This window comes from Fukomys damarensis, unplaced genomic scaffold (genome assembly GCF_012274545.1).
Source record: "Fukomys damarensis isolate Sample0158 unplaced genomic scaffold, DMR_v1.0_HiC HiC_scaffold_27, whole genome shotgun sequence".
NCBI classification, from domain to species: domain Eukaryota; kingdom Metazoa; phylum Chordata; class Mammalia; order Rodentia; family Bathyergidae; genus Fukomys; species Fukomys damarensis.
The window spans coordinates 13,811,400-13,830,182 of NW_022900939.1; the positions used below are offsets into that span (position 1 = coordinate 13,811,400).

Here is an 18,783-nt window from a genome sequence, read left to right on the forward strand (position 1 = left end):
AAAAAAAAAAAAAAAAAGAACCATAGTATTAGCAAATAATATCCAAACTAGTCACAGTAGTCTGCTTCAGGTTTAAAGGAAGTGATTTTGAGGGAGCTGCAAGGCTAAATGCCTCTCAGTATTAGGTAAAGAGAGAGAAAGTGGCTTTCTAAAAGCTCTCCCCACGTTTTTGCCTAACATGCATTCATATACATAATTTGTAGTGAAAAAAGTACTTCTTATAAGAAATGGTTATTTATTTTTTTAATTTTCTCATGCTCATATTTCTCTCATCATATTTAGATCCATGACCAGAACTGTCCTTTGGCAAATGTCATCTGTGAATACTGCCACACCATGCTCATCAGAGAACAGGTATGATTCTTTTTCATAAATTAAAAGCTGCAGAAGAGCTTACAGAAGTGTTAGCTTTTAAGTGAAAAGTTAAATCAGTATGACAAAATCAATACAAGTGGAAAAAGTATTAGAATTATAGAACTGTAAAAAAATTTTTACATAAATTAATGTAATAAGTACATTCAAAACAACAAAAATCCAGTGCCTTTAATAACTTAAAATTCCTAAGTCATAACGTGGTACTTATGTTTATGTATACTCACATACATTAATGTAATAATGTAAAAACTTTTGAAAGAACAAAGATCCAGTGTTCTTTAAGTGCTTAAAATCCCTAAGAAGTCATTAACATAACACCTATGTTTATGTACCTTTATAAGGCCATACTGAACAAAACTATATAATTGTAAGATTAAAAACAGTTCAATAGCCTCACCTTGTGGCTTTGTCCTATAAAAACAGTTCAATATAAGGATAACCATTTAAAGAAAGAGATAACGTACGTGTTTGTGTGTGTGTGTGTGTGTGTGTGTGTGTGGTATTGGAGGTGGAATCCAGGGCCTAGCACATGCTAGGCAATTATTGATGTACAGCCCTAGCCTGAAAAAGGAAAGACTTTAAGAAATACATATTTACACACTGTGAAATTAGGCTCTTTAGTGTCCAGAGATGGAAGAGTAAGAGAGAACAATGAAATAGAAGAAAGCAAAACTATTCAGTAGCAAAGCATTATTTGTAGCTGTGTCCCCTGAGGCTATGGAAGAATTTGAGATTTCCAGAACCTGTGGCCCCTCTCTTGGTTGTACTTTAGCATCATCAGAGGGCATGATTATAATAGAAATCTGTTTTGATTATTAATAGAGAAAGGAAAATTCCATCAGATTGTTGTCTTCTGACACTTGGGGAGTTTACCCACAAAATATGAATATTAGTCACCAGACAGGTACACACCCATGAAATCTGCAAACCCAGAGATCACATTGATTGCCTTGCTATGTAGAAGCAAGCAAAATTTGTCACTTGACTAAGCTTTTCCATCTGTCTGTTGACAGAGTCCTTTAGTTTCTTTCCAACAGTCTTAATTTGAAGGTGTTAAACTTCTTTTTTCATAACTCCCGCCTCCTTGATTTTCCTTTTGGCCATCTTTTAATATTTAAAGGAAATAATGAAGCATATTTAAACTCAGCAGAAATAAAGTGTACTGTAGGAAAAAAAAAAAAAACCTAGGCAAAGCATCAGAAAACCCAGGCTTGCATCCTGGATATACTCTTAACTTGCTTTCTGATCTGTAACTATAGCCAAACTAAATTTTGGAAGAAAATTTGGTACCACTTTTGGAGATTATGACCCTATATAATGGAACTCGCTGTAAGGAATGTGTCTTTGAACCAGGTTATGGCGGTACACTTCTATAATGCAGCAGGCAGGTGGCGGGAGGCTGAGACAGGAAGAGCACAAGTTTGAGCCCAACCTGATCAACTTAGCAACTTAGCAAGACCCTATCTTAAAAACTAAAAATGGCTAGCTATATAGATCAGGATGAAAGCCTGGAGTCTAATGCCCACTACCACAAAGAGTAAGAATGTGTCTGATTCCCCATATCAAAGTCTAAAGCTTTCAAGAATGTGTTTAAAATATATTCTAACATCTTAGTCCCTGAATATCTGAGTTCCCTCATTTTTGACAAAATATGCCCAGGTTTACAAAAGGTAAGGTGATTTATAGAAGGTTGTCCCAAGGGAGGCTCTGAGGCTTGATTGCATGCAGTTGAGTGGTGGGCCCTGTTAAAGTTTGCAATTATCAAAAGTTGTTCTTTCTTGAAAATACCACTAGAGGGTGCCAGTTGCCTGTGAGAGGAACAGATTCCTTTTATGAAATGAGTGTTACTGAATTTTGGGGGCAGATATTAAGAGACTTTTAGAAATAAATATTATTTTAATCTTTGCAGGCTACCGGTTTCTGTCACAGCTTACTTAGCTTTGCTCTTCTGGCCCCAAAACAGCCATTGATAATACATAGTTTTGTTTAGGTAAAACGTAAATTCCTTTCTAAGTATAATCTCATCACACTGGAACCTCACATAAGGGAAAAACATTTTTTTACCTTTGTTGTGATTTTCAGATGCCTACTCACTATGATCTAGACTGCCCTACAGCCCCAATCCCCTGCACCTTCAGTACTTTTGGTTGCCATGAAAAGGTAAGGTTTTTTTTATTGTTATTTTTGTTTGGTTTGATTTGGTTTTTCTTGTTTGAAATCGTAAGCATAAATCAAAAATGCTCAATTATGTAGTCTAGTGGAGAATACAGAAAAGAATGTGTTTGGAAAACACATGATCTATTATATAATAAAGTTGTTGATGCTTTGAGCAGACACAAAGGCACGCTTAGGAAGGCTTTAGAGCAGTGATGGTGAATTCTGTAGAGCTTTCAGCCACACAAACTTCTGCTATGGTGTGCGCGCCTTACATTCACCTCCACTGCCTTAGAGCATTGAGGCAGACGTGACCAGGTTTGTTTGGGGGTTGACCCTTGACAGATGGAAAAAAGTTGTCAAAAAAGAGCTGTGAAAGAGTGAGCATCACATTTTGAGGGACTTTCAGTAGTTTCATTTGTTATTTGACCAAATAAAAATAGAAGAGTCTCTGTGGATCCCTGAGCCTGGAAAAGCTAGATCCAAAATGAGGACAGCATTGATGACATCAGTAACAGTGAAGACAGATCAAGGAGCCAGAAGACACCTGGTCAGCAGGGTAGATTATTGCCTGTGGAACAGAGGAGAGGGAGGCATCTAGGATGACTCTGAGTTTCTGGTTTTTGTCTCTGGATAGGTGGGAAAGGACCATTCAGAAGCAGAGTGAATACAGAAAACTATAGAGATAGTTGGGTTTTTTGTTTTGTTTTTAAAGAGTTTGTGCTTTTATGGTATTGAGTCACACATTTGAGTTCACCCCACACTGGAACATTCAGGTGGAGATGACTAACATGGGTGTATATGTGATCTTAAGCTCCAAAGAGAAATGTAGACACAAAGTATTGATTTGGGAGAGTAATTTGTTGTGATACTAGAAGGTGTGATTGTGATCATCGAGAATTAGCACGTTCAAGAAAGAGAATTCAACCAGGGAAAGGAATCATGAAAGAACAATGGTACAGAAACAGACGAATCCAGCAAAAAGAAAGTATTGTCATAGCTCCCAGATTATCTTCAAGGCTAGAGATCGGTAGTGTCAAGTGTTGCTCTTTCTGGAGAGTGTAATTACCCTTTTGTTTTGTTTTGTTTTACTTATTTGTAATAAGTTTAATAATTTAAAAGATGGAATAGTATATGGTATGAGTACATTTTGTGAAAAAAAATTTATTGTTTGTATGCATAGAAAAAAAGACCTGAAGGAAATAATACCAAAATATTAGTGAAGTTGGATGAAATAGTAGGTAACTTACCTATAACTTTTTCTGTAATGTACAAGAATTTTTATAATAAAAATTGTTACGTCATAACTATTTTATGTAGCAATTGTGATGTTCTTGATTACCTTCAAATAGCATGGAAAAAGCACAGGTTCCAGTTTGAAATAGACTTGCATTATAAATGAGGAATTGGGGATGTTACTTTGGTTTTAAAGGAAAAGGTAGAAAATGGTATTTTTTTTATCTTTATTAAATTTATGAGTACATTTTAGGTATACAGTACAGTTACATTCATCATTGGGATCTTGTACCTATACATGACTTACCAGGTTCTTAATTTTTCCCCGTTCCCCTGCCCTCCCTTCAGCCCCTCCACCTGTTTACAAAGGCATTGTTTCCGTGTTTTTCCTTTTCACATGTTTTTTCTTTTCCCTTTTTACCTTTCCCCTACCCCTGCACTTCCTCTACTCTTTTAGACCTTTTCTTCCTATTACACAATATCAATTATACATTTCAATCCTTATTTATACTTTTACTTTTTCTTACCAGAGAAACTATTTGGTATTTACATATGTGCAACTTATTAATTTCACTTAAGAGTATGGCGTCAATGTGCATCCACTTAACTCTAGTTTCTCGTTCTTTATGGTTAAGTAGTACTCCATTTTATAAAAAAACCACATCTTTATCCAGTCTCCAGTTGATAGCAACAAAAAAAGATGAGTATAGAGACTGATGTGTTTTGTCAGTGAAAAGTAGATTTGAAGAAAGCTGAGAGTATTTGTCAGAGACATCATCCGTCTTTTAGTGAGGAGGCAGGATCATCTCATTGGATCAAGAATCTAGTGAAGGCAAAGGAAAGTGTAGTGGACTGTGAAGGGCTGTAGTACGCCTTGCAGACAGCTTACTTGGCCTGGCCAGATCCTTTCCCCAGTCCTCAGTATCTGTTCCCCACCTTAGGCTTGTGCTTGTGTTTTAGATGCAGAGGAATCACTTGGCACGCCACCTGCAAGAGAATACCCAGTCACACATGAGAATGTTGGCTCAGGCTGTTCATAGTTTAAACCTTGCTTTAACTCCCGTGCCTCCACGTGATCTGCTTCCATATGATGCTGCCTCTCTGCCCCGGGTTTCCTCTGGGTGCCACCCAGAGGTCCAGAATTTCCAAGAAACCATTCAGCAGTTAGAGGGTCGCCTTGTAAGACAGGACCATCAAATCCGGGAGCTGACTGCTAAAATGGAAACTCAGTATATGTACGTAAATGAGCTTAAACGAACTATTCGAACCCTGGAGGACAAAGTCGCTGAAATTGAAGCACAACAGTGCAATGGGATTTACATTTGGAAGATTGGCAACTTTGGCATGCACTTAAAGTCTCAAGAAGAGGAGAAACCTGTTGTCATCCATAGCCCTGGATTCTACACAGGCAAACCTGGGTACAAACTGTGCATGCGCCTGCACCTTCAGTTACCAACTGCTCAGCGCTGTGCAAACTATATATCCCTCTTTGTCCACACAATGCAAGGAGAGTATGACAGCCATCTCCCTTGGCCCTTCCAGGGTACCATACGCCTTACAATTCTTGATCAGTCTGAAGCCTCAATAAGGCAGAACCACGAAGAGGTAATGGATGCCAAACCAGAGCTGCTCGCCTTCCAGCGGCCCACAATCCCACGGAATCCAAAAGGTTTTGGCTATGTAACTTTCATGCACTTGGAAGCCCTAAGACAAAGAACTTTCATTAAGGATGATACGTTGTTAGTGCGCTGTGAGGTTTCTACCCGCTTCGACATGGGCGGACATCGAAAGGAGGGTTTTCAGCCTCGGAGTACTGATGCAGGGGTGTAGCATCCTTTCATTTGTTTAAAAAGAAGAACTGGGAAAAGTGCCTTTCCTTGCCTTATGTTTGATAATAATGTACAAACAAAACCAGTGGAGAAGGAGTAATACCAATGAATGTTCTTGAAGAGGCCACTTGCTGCATCCGCCTGTTACAAATATCTTACTCAGTTTTTCCTTGGGAATCTATCTCCGTATTTCATGTTTTTCCAGAAATGTTATATTTGAAATGCCTTTGGCAGCAGCAGCTACTTCATCAGTTAGTGTACCTCTTTGTTGTAGTTTCATGGTCATCTGCCCCGTTGTTGTCAAAAACAACAACAACAAAAAAACAAGTATAAAAAAACAGTGCTAAAGCTCAAACCTTTGACAGTAATGAGCTTTGCTTAAAAACTTTGGCTTATTTTTATGTTATTGTATGAAATATATGAAATGTGACATCACTACCGCCTGTACTAGTGCCAGTGAAAGAGTGACTGCTCTGAAAAGTTAAGTTCTCATTTTATTTGACCTCTTACAGATTTCAGAGGATTTTAACCACAATCCTTAGAAACCTTAAGTTCTCATTTACATTGTTTCTTCCCTCCTGATGTTTACTGAGAATACTCAGGGACTGCTTTAAATCCTGAGTATGGCCTTATTTAGTGTAAACATGTCTGTTAAATAACCTGTTTAAGTGTTTCATTCTGCCTTGCTTACAGATTTCCTTGAGGCCACAAAGTGGCGTCTTCCCCAGAGTTTATAATGCTGAGTCCCATGTAGACCCCAGTGCCTCAATGTTACATCATGGATCCATCCCTTTTTGTCTGTTCAGCACAGAGTGAATTCCACAGCCCTGGATGTCTTCTGTTTGTTTTATGCTCACAAAATCACAGGCATAAAAATGAAAACTGACTCAGCTTGTTAACTATCCTGACATCTCACTGGCAATAACAGAAGTTAAAGCTATATGAGCTACAAATATTCAGCCCTTTTGACTACCTTCTGGCTTATTTTATTGTTACAAAATTGATTTCCTAAAAACAGGGTTTTTTTGGGGGGGTTGTTTGTTTCTTTGTTTAGTTATGCAGTCTTTGAAGGTACCAGAGAAATCATTAAACCAAGGTTGAAAGCTGTAGAGAGGATGATACAGCATGACCTGGCTTGAGTGGGTGGCTTTAGTCCAGTTATTGTAGGTTCCGAGGAGGGTTCTGTAGAATGTGCTGAGGTGAGGAATCGATAGGATCCCCCACTGCTGCTTTCCACAAAAGTATTCAAAGTCTGAATGAAGGTAATGAGAGATGGTACTGTATGTCCAAGAGGCAGTGCTTGAGATCTTCTTTAATTTCAAGAGGAAGTTCAGGGTCGTTGTGGAGAGGAGTCTGGTTCTCCATTTTGAGTAACTAGCAAGCGTCACTGTGACCTTTCCCTGTATTTTCCTCTCTACCCCCTTAATACCCTGTCCCATGTTAAAGCTCTTGCTCTGTTATAGAGTGACAACGACAGTCAGGAAAAGACCCTGTTCCCTGCACCACATGCACACTACTGGTTCATCACTAGTTACCAGTTTATTTCCTGACAGTTTGTGTCCCTTCGCTGTTTTCCCCAAACAGCTCCTGAGAATCATCACAGTACCACCACCAAGTAGGGAAACCTGTGCTGCTGTTATTCCTGTCATTATTTTTCAGTGAATAAATAATCAAATTCCATTTAAAAAGTAAGCAACAGTTATTTTTGTATTTGGATAGAAATAGCCTGAAAGAAATATCCTAAATTATTTTTGATGGCTTATTTTTTTGTGCATTCTTGCACTTTTTACATTTTCTACAATAAACGTGTACTCTTATTAGAGAAGAAAATTCATTGTTGCCACAGAATGTCAACTCCTCATTTTAAAAAGGAAGTGATATTTAAAAGCTTCCTGGCTAAATTTCTATTAAAAGCATGTCTCTGCATTAGGTACTAAGAGGAGTTATTTCCTGCCTTGGTTGTGTTTTTTTATTTTTTATTTTATTTTATTTTATTTATTTATTTTTTTGCATAGAAACCTTAAAAACTTCTTTTTGCCTGCCTTTTAACTTTTGTTAGCTTCAGGTTTCACATTTGTAAAATAAGTTGGACTGACTGTTTCAATGGCCCCTTCCAGCCATAAGCTGTCTTAAGAAATTGAGTTTTAGCCCACAGAATGTTCATAATACCTATCAAAGGATTTTACTGGTAGAAAATTGCTTTAACTTTCTCTTTGCTGGCACTAATGCTTTATTTCAAGTTAGTGTCCATCCACTAGGTCACCTCTAAGTGAGCAATTTTTGTAATTCCCAACATCTGGCATTTTGTAATAAACCAGTTATTTTATACTGGTCATTTATGGTGGAGACAGAGTAGAGCCAACAGCCAGGTGGTCATTCAAATGGAAAGTTTTTGACAAGAGTCAACGTGGAATTGAGTCCAAACCTAGAAATTGATTTCTTCTTTATGTTTAAATTTCCTACCCCATTCGTAAGCATGCCAGTTTCACCAAATAAGTCTACAAGCATTTAAGCTGTAAGCTTATAATTTGTTAACCATCATTTCACACAGTCATCTTTCATCATCTTTACCTTTTAAAAAATTGTTTACTGTTTTGCAGAGTTGTCGAATCCTATGTTGCAAGTCAGACATTTTGCTCTTAGAAAACATCTGGATGCTGACTTGTAGTTTGATAGTTTATTACTGCCCTTTGGCTGTTGCTGCAGTAGCAGTTTCTGGCTATACTAAAATGTGATTCAACTTTTATTTTGGGGATGATTAGTAGAAAAAATGAATTAAGATAAAAGGTGGGTTTTTTTTGCTTTTTTTTTTTTTTTAATCCTGATGATGGACTCATAGTGATGTTGGATGACCTCTAGCAGATAGTTTTGGTGACTGGTATAAATTATGTTCTTGGGCACTAGTTCTGTACCAGTAAGTCTCAGGCAAACTAAGAACTTGCATATGAATTAATGCATGCAATTAGAATGCATTCTCTTTACAGGGGAGCAGTTGCTTGTCATTCGTTCCTTTATCCATGGATTCCTCAAATCTCTGGTGACCAAGCAACATTTTTACTATCAGATTTTTCTAACTTAAGACTTTGAAGCATATTTATTTTATTCAGTTACAAACACAGCTCTGCTCTTGGCTTGCTTCAATTAAATTCTATTCACTGTTTTATATAAAATACCATTAGGTATTGTGTGTGTGTGTGTGTGTGTGTGTGTGTGTGTGTGATGCCTAGTTCCTTAAAAGCCTTGGGGGAAAAGGAATGGCAGTTTGTGTTTTCTTTTGAAATACTTTTTTTTTTTTTACTTCCCAGATTCACATGCTAGCTTATGCCTAGCTTCACGGGTGCCATCACTGTGTTTTTTAAATGAGCTAGCCCTTCCAGACTCCCAGCATCCAGGAAGATGGTCTCATGAAACCAGACTGAAAGGATCTCAGCAGCTCATAACCCAGTTAGTTACAGCTTTCACATTGAGTCAAATTCAGAACTTTGCAAGTTGTCTAGTTTTTCACAAAACGTCTCCTGTGTTCCCCATCCCTAGGCAGAGGTCACGATACAATAAAGCTGAGAAATAATTGTAGATGGGAAAAGGGTTTTGTGGAATAGGAGATGTGGTGCTCCTTTTCCTGTCAAAGTGCTTTGTCTGCAGGATGCCAGCCCTGCCTGTAAAACAAGAGGAAAGGAAGGGCTGATGCTCCGCTGCTCTAGAGGTTGGCATCTCTGGATGGAGCGCACTCCTCCCAGAAAGCCACCAAAGCAATAGTAACCAATTTTCTTCCATGCTGGCCCCCAGGAAAAAGTAAAATGTTTGTGGGGCAGGGACAGTGTTCTGGTCACTTATGTCCTGTCCTTGGGTTGGTATTTGTCGTGGAGTGCACACTCAAACATGTAAAAACATTAAGTGAAATTATTGTAATAACAATAAATGAAAGCAAGGGTTGGAACTGACCAGTTTCTGATAGTATGTCTTGTACTTGGTTTGCTAAGGCACAGAGGTTACTCTAACAACTTCTCTCAGCACTTTATCATGAATTTTTCAAACATACAGCAAAGTTTAAAACTTAGTGGACATCTACCACCTAGAATCTACAGTAACGTTTTTCTGTATTTGCTCTCTAATTTAATAGATACTATTGTATCTAGGCTGCAAGCTTTGGTTTTCCTTCTCAGTCCTAAAATAATTGAGCAGCTGGAATTCAGTTTTCTTAAATTCTTTGAGGTAACTTGTTATATTTGTAACTACAATTATAGTCCTCACTTTAATTTTAAACTTTTGTGTAAATGTTAGGGTGAATTTTTATCTTATTTATTTTGCCTGAAGGTTTATTTTTATAATCCATCTATTTTGAAAGCCCTTGATCAGTTGTGCCGAATATTGTAATGGTATTTTCACACTTGATAACTTATCCAATTAATTTCTTTAGTGAGAATGTACTTTTGGGCCCATTTTATTTATATAAAGTTCCAAGATTATGTTTCCTAGGGCCTGAAGCGACTATGTAATTTAGCATGTAAACCGCCAAATTAGGAACTTAGAGATCCTGACTGACCGTGGGCAAATCAGTTTTCTTTGTCTTTGTGATGTTTTATCTACCTGTAATGGGTGAACTAGAATTTGAAATTCAGATATTATTATTTAATGGGTAACATTTATTAATGCTTGGATCTCTGTGAGAAGACAGTTTCTGAATCAGAGAAACTTCTGTAACTGTATGGCAGGCTATATGGAATGATATCTGACTTTTGAAAAAATTGAAACATCCAGTGGTCAGAATATCTTATCAGAAAACCTTCTGTTGCTCAGCAATTATATTGCCTTGGAATTTGTAAGTAGTCTTTGTAATTCATGTGGATTCTGAAATGGGTGCTTTACAAAAGAAAGTGAATGTAAAGAAGAGCATCAAGTGTTGGTGATCAGAGACGGAAAATTAGTGTTCAATTTGAAAGAAGGTTGTACTGAAGAAACATTGTAAGAATTAGCCACATTTGGTGTAGCACACCCTCCTTAAGCTGTGCTCCTGCCGGTGGCTTTGCCTCATGCCATCTCCCTCGGGGTCAGTGCAGTTGGACTGCAGGGCTGGCAGAGAGGGAAAGACTGGCCAAAGCAGATCTGTAGATCACCCTCAGATAGGTGAGTGTGACCTGTGCCTTCTGAACCAAGCTATGAATGTGAATTCATGTTTATCTCACAGAAGCAGCTGGAGTTTTTACTTTAATCATGTCCTAGTTGTTGCAAGGATGTAACCAAAGCAGTCTTCCTTGAATGACACCTTATCAAATAAATTTAGAAGAAAACAAATGCCAGACTGATGTACCTTCTCCCTCTCATCTGTTGTTATTCCTCCATCAGCCTGTATATTGCAAGGATATCTTTACAAAAAGAGTACTCTTGATTAAAGTGAAATATCTATTGAAATATGAACAGTATCCAAGTGGTGTTTAATAAAGTATCCAGACTGCTTTGATTTTGTTTTAGTGTTATTCTCTTGGGGGACTGTGACACACTCTCCGAGGAAGAACAGTGCCAAGTGTTAGTTTTTACTTGAAATAAAAAGAGCTAGTACTTTGCTCCATCAGGAAATGGTAAATGAAGATTGATTCTAGTTCTTGATTTAGGGTATGATTTCTGTTCTGGGGCCTTTAGGATTACATTTTTTGAAACATAGTTGGGCCTAAGGAGAAACTTGCTACAGCCACCTTAGGCTCAGTGAGAAAAAGAGACTGTGAAACCAGATTAACAGCATGAATTTACTTCTAACAAAGGTGAAACTTCTCAGTTCCAGGGCTGCAGCTGCCTGTTTTCTCCTTAGTTAGCAAACTCCACAAAGGGGTTTTTAAGTAAAGGCTGCAGGGGTATTAAAAAGATTTTAGGAAACTATGGGGTAATCTATGTCTGTGTAAAATCAACTCAAATTCCCTGAGTGGGGGCAGAAGCTGGTAAGATAGTAAGTGCTTTATAAAAGTCCACCTTAACTTTGAACTTCCAAAAGAGGATAAGTAATGATATTTACAGTTTCATTTCTATTTTGGGTTAGCTTCTGAACACTTTACATCCTCTAGTTCATTCTGTGATTGACTCTTACACAGCACATTTTTTAAATTAAGATTTGTCATAGGACCAACAAGATTATTTCATAAAGTGGCATACCTGCAGTAATTTTTTTGGGTCAGGTGTGGTGGTCAGTTTTCCATCACTGACAAAATTCTGAGATAATCAGCATAAAAGGAGGAAAGGTTTATTTTGGCTCACAGTTTCAGAGATCTCAGTCCATGGTCTCATGGCCTTGTTGATTTGGGCCTGTAGCAGCACAATGCATCATGCTAGGAACACATGGTCATGTAACATGGTACCCAGAAAGCAAAGAAGGACAGGAAGAGGCAGGGTCCTAACACTCCTTCCTGGGCTCACCCACAATGACCTAACTTCCTCCAGCTGGTTCCCACCTCTTAAAGGGTCTACCACCTCTCAGTAGCTATACACGGGGAAGCAAGCCTTTAACAACATGAGCCTTTGAGGGCATTTCTGATCCAAACTATAGCAGTCAGGTTTAGAAATAGTACAATTTAATATAAAAGTGAATCCAATCATAGACTTTATTCTTCTGAAATCTAAGTAGTATAACCACACTGAAAAGTAGATCCTAAATTTCTGAAAAATCAGTACCTCTCATCTTCCTATCTTCCCACTTCCTGTTCTCATCAAAATGGCTGGCAGAAATTAATTTTTTAAAGCCTATCTTTTTTAAAAAGCCTCTCTATCCCAGTTTAATTTTTCTCCAAGTTATAGCACCTGAGGACATATAGATAAAAATCCCTGCCAAAAGATCCTAAAGTAGACAGTCATTGCTTTTACAATAGTTAGTACCCTAAAAGTAAGGTGCATTTTAAAGGTAATCTGATACTCCTTTGGAGTCATTGTGAAAGGAAAAGGAAAGAAAGCAGGCTTTTTGCATAGGTAGGCTCATAGAGCTGAATTTCACTGTGTTTATACTTTTAGGGTCAGAGTTGTGCTTTTTTTTTTCTTTTGCTCAATAGTAAAATTACATAACTAGATCAAAAAATAATATCTACACTGATGGCAACTGAAACAAAATGTTTATGAAACACTTGGTTTCAATGTATTCGGATCTTTTCTGTTCTATTTCACTTTTAAAATACAGCCCCAAAGCATAAATCATTTTATCAGATTGGAATTTACCTCTTAAGACCTGAGGATTTAAAGTAGCTCAAAAAGTTAAAAGCCAAATTCATTCTTACACACACAAACACAGCAACGGGCCCTCAGTCCACAGGGGGTTTGACACTGACCTCCAGGGTCCTATCTTTGGGCCCTCACAGCCCAACCCTCTGCTTGTTCTATGCATGCTGGACTCCCCTTGGTCTAGCCCCTGTGGATTGGCCTCTCAGTGCCTGGCTCTGCTGGTCCTGTTGCTCCCAATTCTCCATCTTCCCCTCCAGTAGGGATCAGCTGGTTTTGTGAAAGGAAATCCCCATCTTCTTTAAGATTCGGATCCTCTCCACTTCTCTAAATTATTTTAGAGACTTAAACTTTAGGAAAACAAAATGCTCAAGTGGTCCTGGTGACACACCTGTAATCCTACCACTCTGGAAGGCTGAGGCAGGACGGTCAAAAATTTAAATCCAGCCTAGGCCAGACCTTGTCTGAAAATAAAAATTTAAAATGGCCTTTGCTCTATGGGAAGGTCCTGGAGTCAACCTCCAGTACCACCAAAAGTAAATTAATAAATAATAAAATTATGAGCTTCTAACTTTGTTTGCTTTGGCATATGCCATATAACTTTCCTGAAGCAATAAGATGGAGCCTTACCTATTTTAATGGAGCAGCTGGCAAAAGAAAGGGAGTGGGAGATGTATTAATATCTCAAAAGGTGGTTTGCAGCAGTGAGCATCTCCTTAGTTAGACTGTGAGCTTTCAAGGAGAAAAACAGTCCTCTCTTCGATGGGAATCAGAGCTAATATGAGGTTGGCCTTTATTAAAGGATAACTTTCCAAAGAGAATAACACAGATACCAAATGAGCCTGTATTAAAGATTTTATTAAATTCTTAATGAGAGAACCAAGCAGGTGTTACAATCAGTTCAAAGGAGAAAAGAAAGAACAAGCACACTTATAGACCAGAAATTTGAAATAAATATACAAATGGAAGCAAAAGTAATGTCTTCCCCGGTGGAGAAAGGAAGTCAAGAAAAGAAGACAGCCAGGAGCAATGGTGCACAACTGTAATCCCAGCTACTTAGGAGGCTGAGGCATGAGTATCACAAGTTCAAGGCCAACCTGGGCAATTTAGAATCTATCAAAATAAAAAGGCATGGGGCTGTGGAAATAGCTCAATGATAAAGCACCCCTGAGTTCAATCCCGAATATCATATAGAGAAAGAGAACATGATATTTGCATTTCTAGAAATGGTTATCACTGTCATCTACAGAACAGAGTTGTAAACGAAATTTCCTTAGAATCAGAACTGATAAACCCAAAGAGTATGAAGGAGCCTAAAAACGCATAGTGTTCCACTGAGGCACAGTTTTTTCCACACCTTGTACTGAAGAAAATTTAGTCCATTGTGTAGATTATAAGCAAATAGGTTTGAGATACCCATTTCAGCCTAGAATTGGACTATTCTGTCATTTTCAGTAAAACGATAACTTCTGCAAAACACCAAACTAGGAGACATTGACAGCAAACAGTTTAAGAAACGTGGCAGTAGGTGGCAGCAAAGCTCTATTCCTGAAGGATGTATCTTCAAAAAGAAATCTAAAATAGCATTATCCATGAGTCCCTGAGCCTTTTGTCATAATAGTTGCACAGAAACTTGGGTGTATAAAACCTACGTTTATTATTTAGAATATTCCATTGATGAATTATTAATTTTATAAATTTTATATTAAATTACAGGGATTTAACAGGAAAAATATCAAAAAATAAGTATTGAATATGTAATATTTATTGAGTGTTTATAAAAATGTATCACAATTTTCAGTATCAACATTTTTGGTGTACAAACTCTAAAACATAACAGCAGAAATAAATTCCTATATGAACTACAGTAAAAATACCAATAGCACCTTACAAAAAAATCTTTACTTCAAAGGTACAAATTTCCAACAATGAATGTTATTATATTGTATACACTAAATGTACCAATAAAATTAATTTTTAAAAAGTCTTTACTTCAGTTATCATACCTAAGGCAATCTTCACACATGATAACAGCACATTCCATAGCACATTACTCTAACAGCACGTGTTTTGCTTTCCTAGCCTTTTTGTAAGATGTACTTGACTGAAACAATCTTGTTGTTTTGTTAGGAGGTCCTTACTATATTACACAATGTGTAGTTAACATGAACATAAAATATCAGTAAAATAAAGTATTAAATTCTTCATATGTATTGTGCATTTAGAATAAATATTTTTACATCAGCTGTGTACTTGCTTAAAAAACCTAAAAGGTAACATCAAAAATAAATTCCTATATGAGCTACAGTGAAAATACCAATAGAACTCTACAACAAAAATAATGTTTGCTTTGATTGTCACACCCAAGGTAGTCCTCACACATAACAATCACATGTTCCATGCACACGTCTCACTAATACTGACAGCACATATGTTTAGCTTTCTTTTCCTGTTGGCAGGCCATTCTTGTCATCTCTCTTCTCTTCCTGTTTTGTCAAGAGCTTCCTACTATATTCTGCAACATGCGCTCAGCAGAAAAATAAGATATCAGTAAAATAAAATATCAAATATATAATGAGTGCTTAGACATAAACATTTTCTAATCAGCTGTATACTTGCTTATAAACCTAAAAATATCAGAAATAAAAACCTGTGTGAACTACAGTGTAAATACAAACAAAAGTCTACCATAGAAATAACCTTTGCTTCGGTTGTCACACTTAAGGTAGTCTTCACACATGAAAACTGCATGCTCCATACATAGGTATTGCTTACACTGATAGCACATATGTTTTGTTTTCCTCTCCTTTCTTGTAGGGAGCTGTTGACGTCATTTTGGTTTTCCTGTTGTCATAGTGGGTCTTTATGATGCTGCACCTGGCTGTTCACTTGTCAGCTCACCAGTGTGCTTCACAGTATTTTTGTGTAATCTGCTAGGCAGAAACATTTTATTTTTCCTCATAAATGATCTTTTATGAGTTCCAGTCCCAATCCTCTAAGAAAATTTCTCCTTGTTATTTTGCCCTTTTGTTTTCTTTATAAACTATCAAACTATGTCACACATGTTTAGAATTAAGTAAAACACAACCATTGGCCAACACTCTATGTTTTGAGTGACATCATAGATACTGCATAACTCATCAGCAACATCTACTCCACCTTTCCTTTTTTTTTTTTTTTTCCTTTTCTCTTTTTTATTTTTGGTACCAGGGATCGAACTTGGGTCCTTTTGTTTGTGAGGCAGGCATTGGAACCACTGAACTATATACCCAACCCTCCACCTTTGCTTTTGTTGTACAAAGTTTCTATCTCAGGTTTCTGTCACATTTTTGTCAAGGTTTCCCTATCAATATTTCCATCTCTTGCAATGTTGACATCAGCAGTACCAGTTTATTATTTTTTCTATATACAAGGCCAATGTAAATCTTTCTGAAATCCAAAGATTGTACTATACAATTCTGTTTTAAAAATGCAACATTTCATTTGGAATTTCTTCTTTGTTCCTAATCTGATCAATGTGTGCTCTGTTATCAAATGTAGTATCATTGGAAACTAGTAAACCAATTATCAAATATCACATTCCAATTAGTTTAGGAAATGAGAGCAACAAGTCAGTCCACAGCATCAATCATTTTATTACTATATGAATAAGAACCTAGTGGCTGAGTTCCAGGATAAATATCTAAATTGAGGCAGGTGGGCAGAACCACTGAGCTAAATACCTAACCCTTAAATATCTAAATTAAAATCATAATGTCTTTGCATATACAGAGGTATAAATTTTTATGCTATTTTAACCCATTGCTTTTCTATAAGTCTTTTACATTCCTATAATTACCATGAGAAATCCCTGCTAAATACAGCAGAACTTTGAATATTTTCAGTTCAGCTAATGAGATGCCATGATAAAAATTTTTTTTAATATGGCTCTTGGAGCATACAGAACATTGTACTTATATTTCAGCTTTTGTGTATTTTGCAGCATCTTGTAGCATTTCATCTGTTACAATTTCCAACACTGAATGGCGGTTCTAGCATTCTATCTGATAAGTTTCACCCCCACCAAGATTCTCACTATATTTTCAGATCTGGTTCCAACATTGGATCATTCATTTGGTTGCGTGACCATTTTGCAACATTCAACTAGTGCAATTTCCACTCATATTGCTGCTTTCTTTGCCATCTGAATCAAGGAGGTCTGCATTCCCTGTGTCTGTTATCAGTCAGTTCTTGCTCTATTTCACTGACACAGGAACTTTGGCTCACATGTCCCACATCAAAGTCATTATCATCTTTATCATCCATGCATAACTAATCTGATGATTCACTTTTTGAACAACTTTAAAACTTGCAAATCTTTTTTTTCATTTGCCATTGTACTAAATTGGGCCACTTCTACCAGGAAAAATCAAAAGAAAATGTATTTTAAAGCAAATTCATTTTGTTGTTTTTGTTGCTACCAGGGATTGCGAGGTAGGCAGCAGAATCACTGAGCTAACTCCCTGGCCCTAAATCAAATTCTAAATGCACAAAAATTTAGGAATAAGCATTTGTGGGTAAAACTCAGCTGTTGTTGCTTTGGAGTTCCTGTACACACCTTGCCATTCGTTTGCAAAGTGGATGAATATACAAATGGGTTTTTTTCTTTCCCCAGGTGCAGCTATTATAAATCACACCCACATTTCATTATGATAAAATACATGTTTTCATAACAGAGTGTGGGTGTATTTTACCCCTGTGATGCTCAGAAAAACATAAAACTTGTTAGAGGTAGCATAATGTGAGTAAAATCCTAGTTGACATTTTTGTACATGTGCACACACCTTGTCATTCATTGTACCCAGTGAGTAAACACAAAGATTGCTTCCCGTATTCCCCAGGAGCAGCTACTGAGATGCACAGCCAGCTACTGTTATGCTCAAGTACAAATTTCTAGTAGAAATGTATGAGATGAGTTGTAACACAATGTTATGCCCTTCAGGGTAAAAAGCATCCAAAATTCCCCCTGAGATCATATGCAAAAAGTTGCATTTGATTTATTTTTTTCTGGAAAGCAAGTCCTGAAATTTTTGTTTGAAATCTGATGAAAGCTACAAAGCACTTTCCTCAAGTGATACAAATTTGTACCCCAATTGTTATATCCAGAAGTCGGTTGGGGCTAGGGATTTAGTTCAGTGGTGCCACAACCTGCCTCGAAAGCACAAGGACCCGAGTTTGATCTCCGGTAACAAAAACAAAATAAAAAACAAAAGAAGTTGGTTGCCAAATGAGCTTCAAGTTGGAAACATGTAGGGAGTTATTAGTTCAAATCATACAATACTGCCATTTTTGGAACATCAGTAAGGAGTTGAATTTTGGCAATTTCATGTGGTACAACCTCATATATATGTTCTTGGTAACCCCCTGGCCCCACCCTATTCTCATAAAGCTAATGGATAGCTGAACAAGTGAAATCAATTATCTTGTTCAAGTTTAAATTTGGGAAAATGAACCACTGGATTCCAGCCTGTCCCATGGTCTTAACTATTAACCCCAGCTATCTCCATCCATTCAGAATATTGAGAACCAAAAGCATTGAGATCTTCACCAGGTCCATTGTGGGGTTTTTTTTCAAGTGCATATCACCAGGCCCAAAGACAGTCAATCTCTCTGAGATGGACTTAGAGGGGCAGGGAAGAATTTACATAGTAGACTCTTTTGTACTTAAAGAATAAGTAATCACAGTAGATGAGAGGAGAAAGTGTGAGCTGAGATATATACATAAACTATCAAAATATAATTGTTAAAAAGCTCATGACTCATGCAGATATAGAATGAGCATATGTCAAAGGTTTTCTTCAGCTCATTAATTTGTGACTGAACCATTAGATGGTAATACTGATTGTAAACTGGGTGTAGTGGCTTGTGCTTGTAATCCCAGTACAAAGGAGGCAGAAGGATCACTATGAGTTCAAGGCCAGCATGGACTACATAGTGACTACAGTGAACTACATAGCAA

The 18,783-nt window shown here is 37.2% G+C and overlaps 1 protein-coding gene across 1 annotated transcript in view; it reads left to right on the plus strand.

The window, feature by feature from the left end:
* Positions 1-11,543, plus strand: part of Traf6 (TNF receptor associated factor 6) — an 18,386-nt gene extending 6,843 nt beyond the window's left edge. Inside the window, exons 4-6 of the mRNA XM_010612562.2 lie at positions 283-354; positions 2,458-2,535; positions 4,726-11,543. Coding sequence (XP_010610864.1) covers positions 283-354; positions 2,458-2,535; positions 4,726-5,595 — 1,020 coding nt within the window. The 3' untranslated portion in view covers positions 5,596-11,543. The remainder of the gene's footprint in view (positions 1-282; positions 355-2,457; positions 2,536-4,725) is intronic.
* The last annotated feature ends 7,240 nt before the right edge of the window (positions 11,544-18,783 follow it).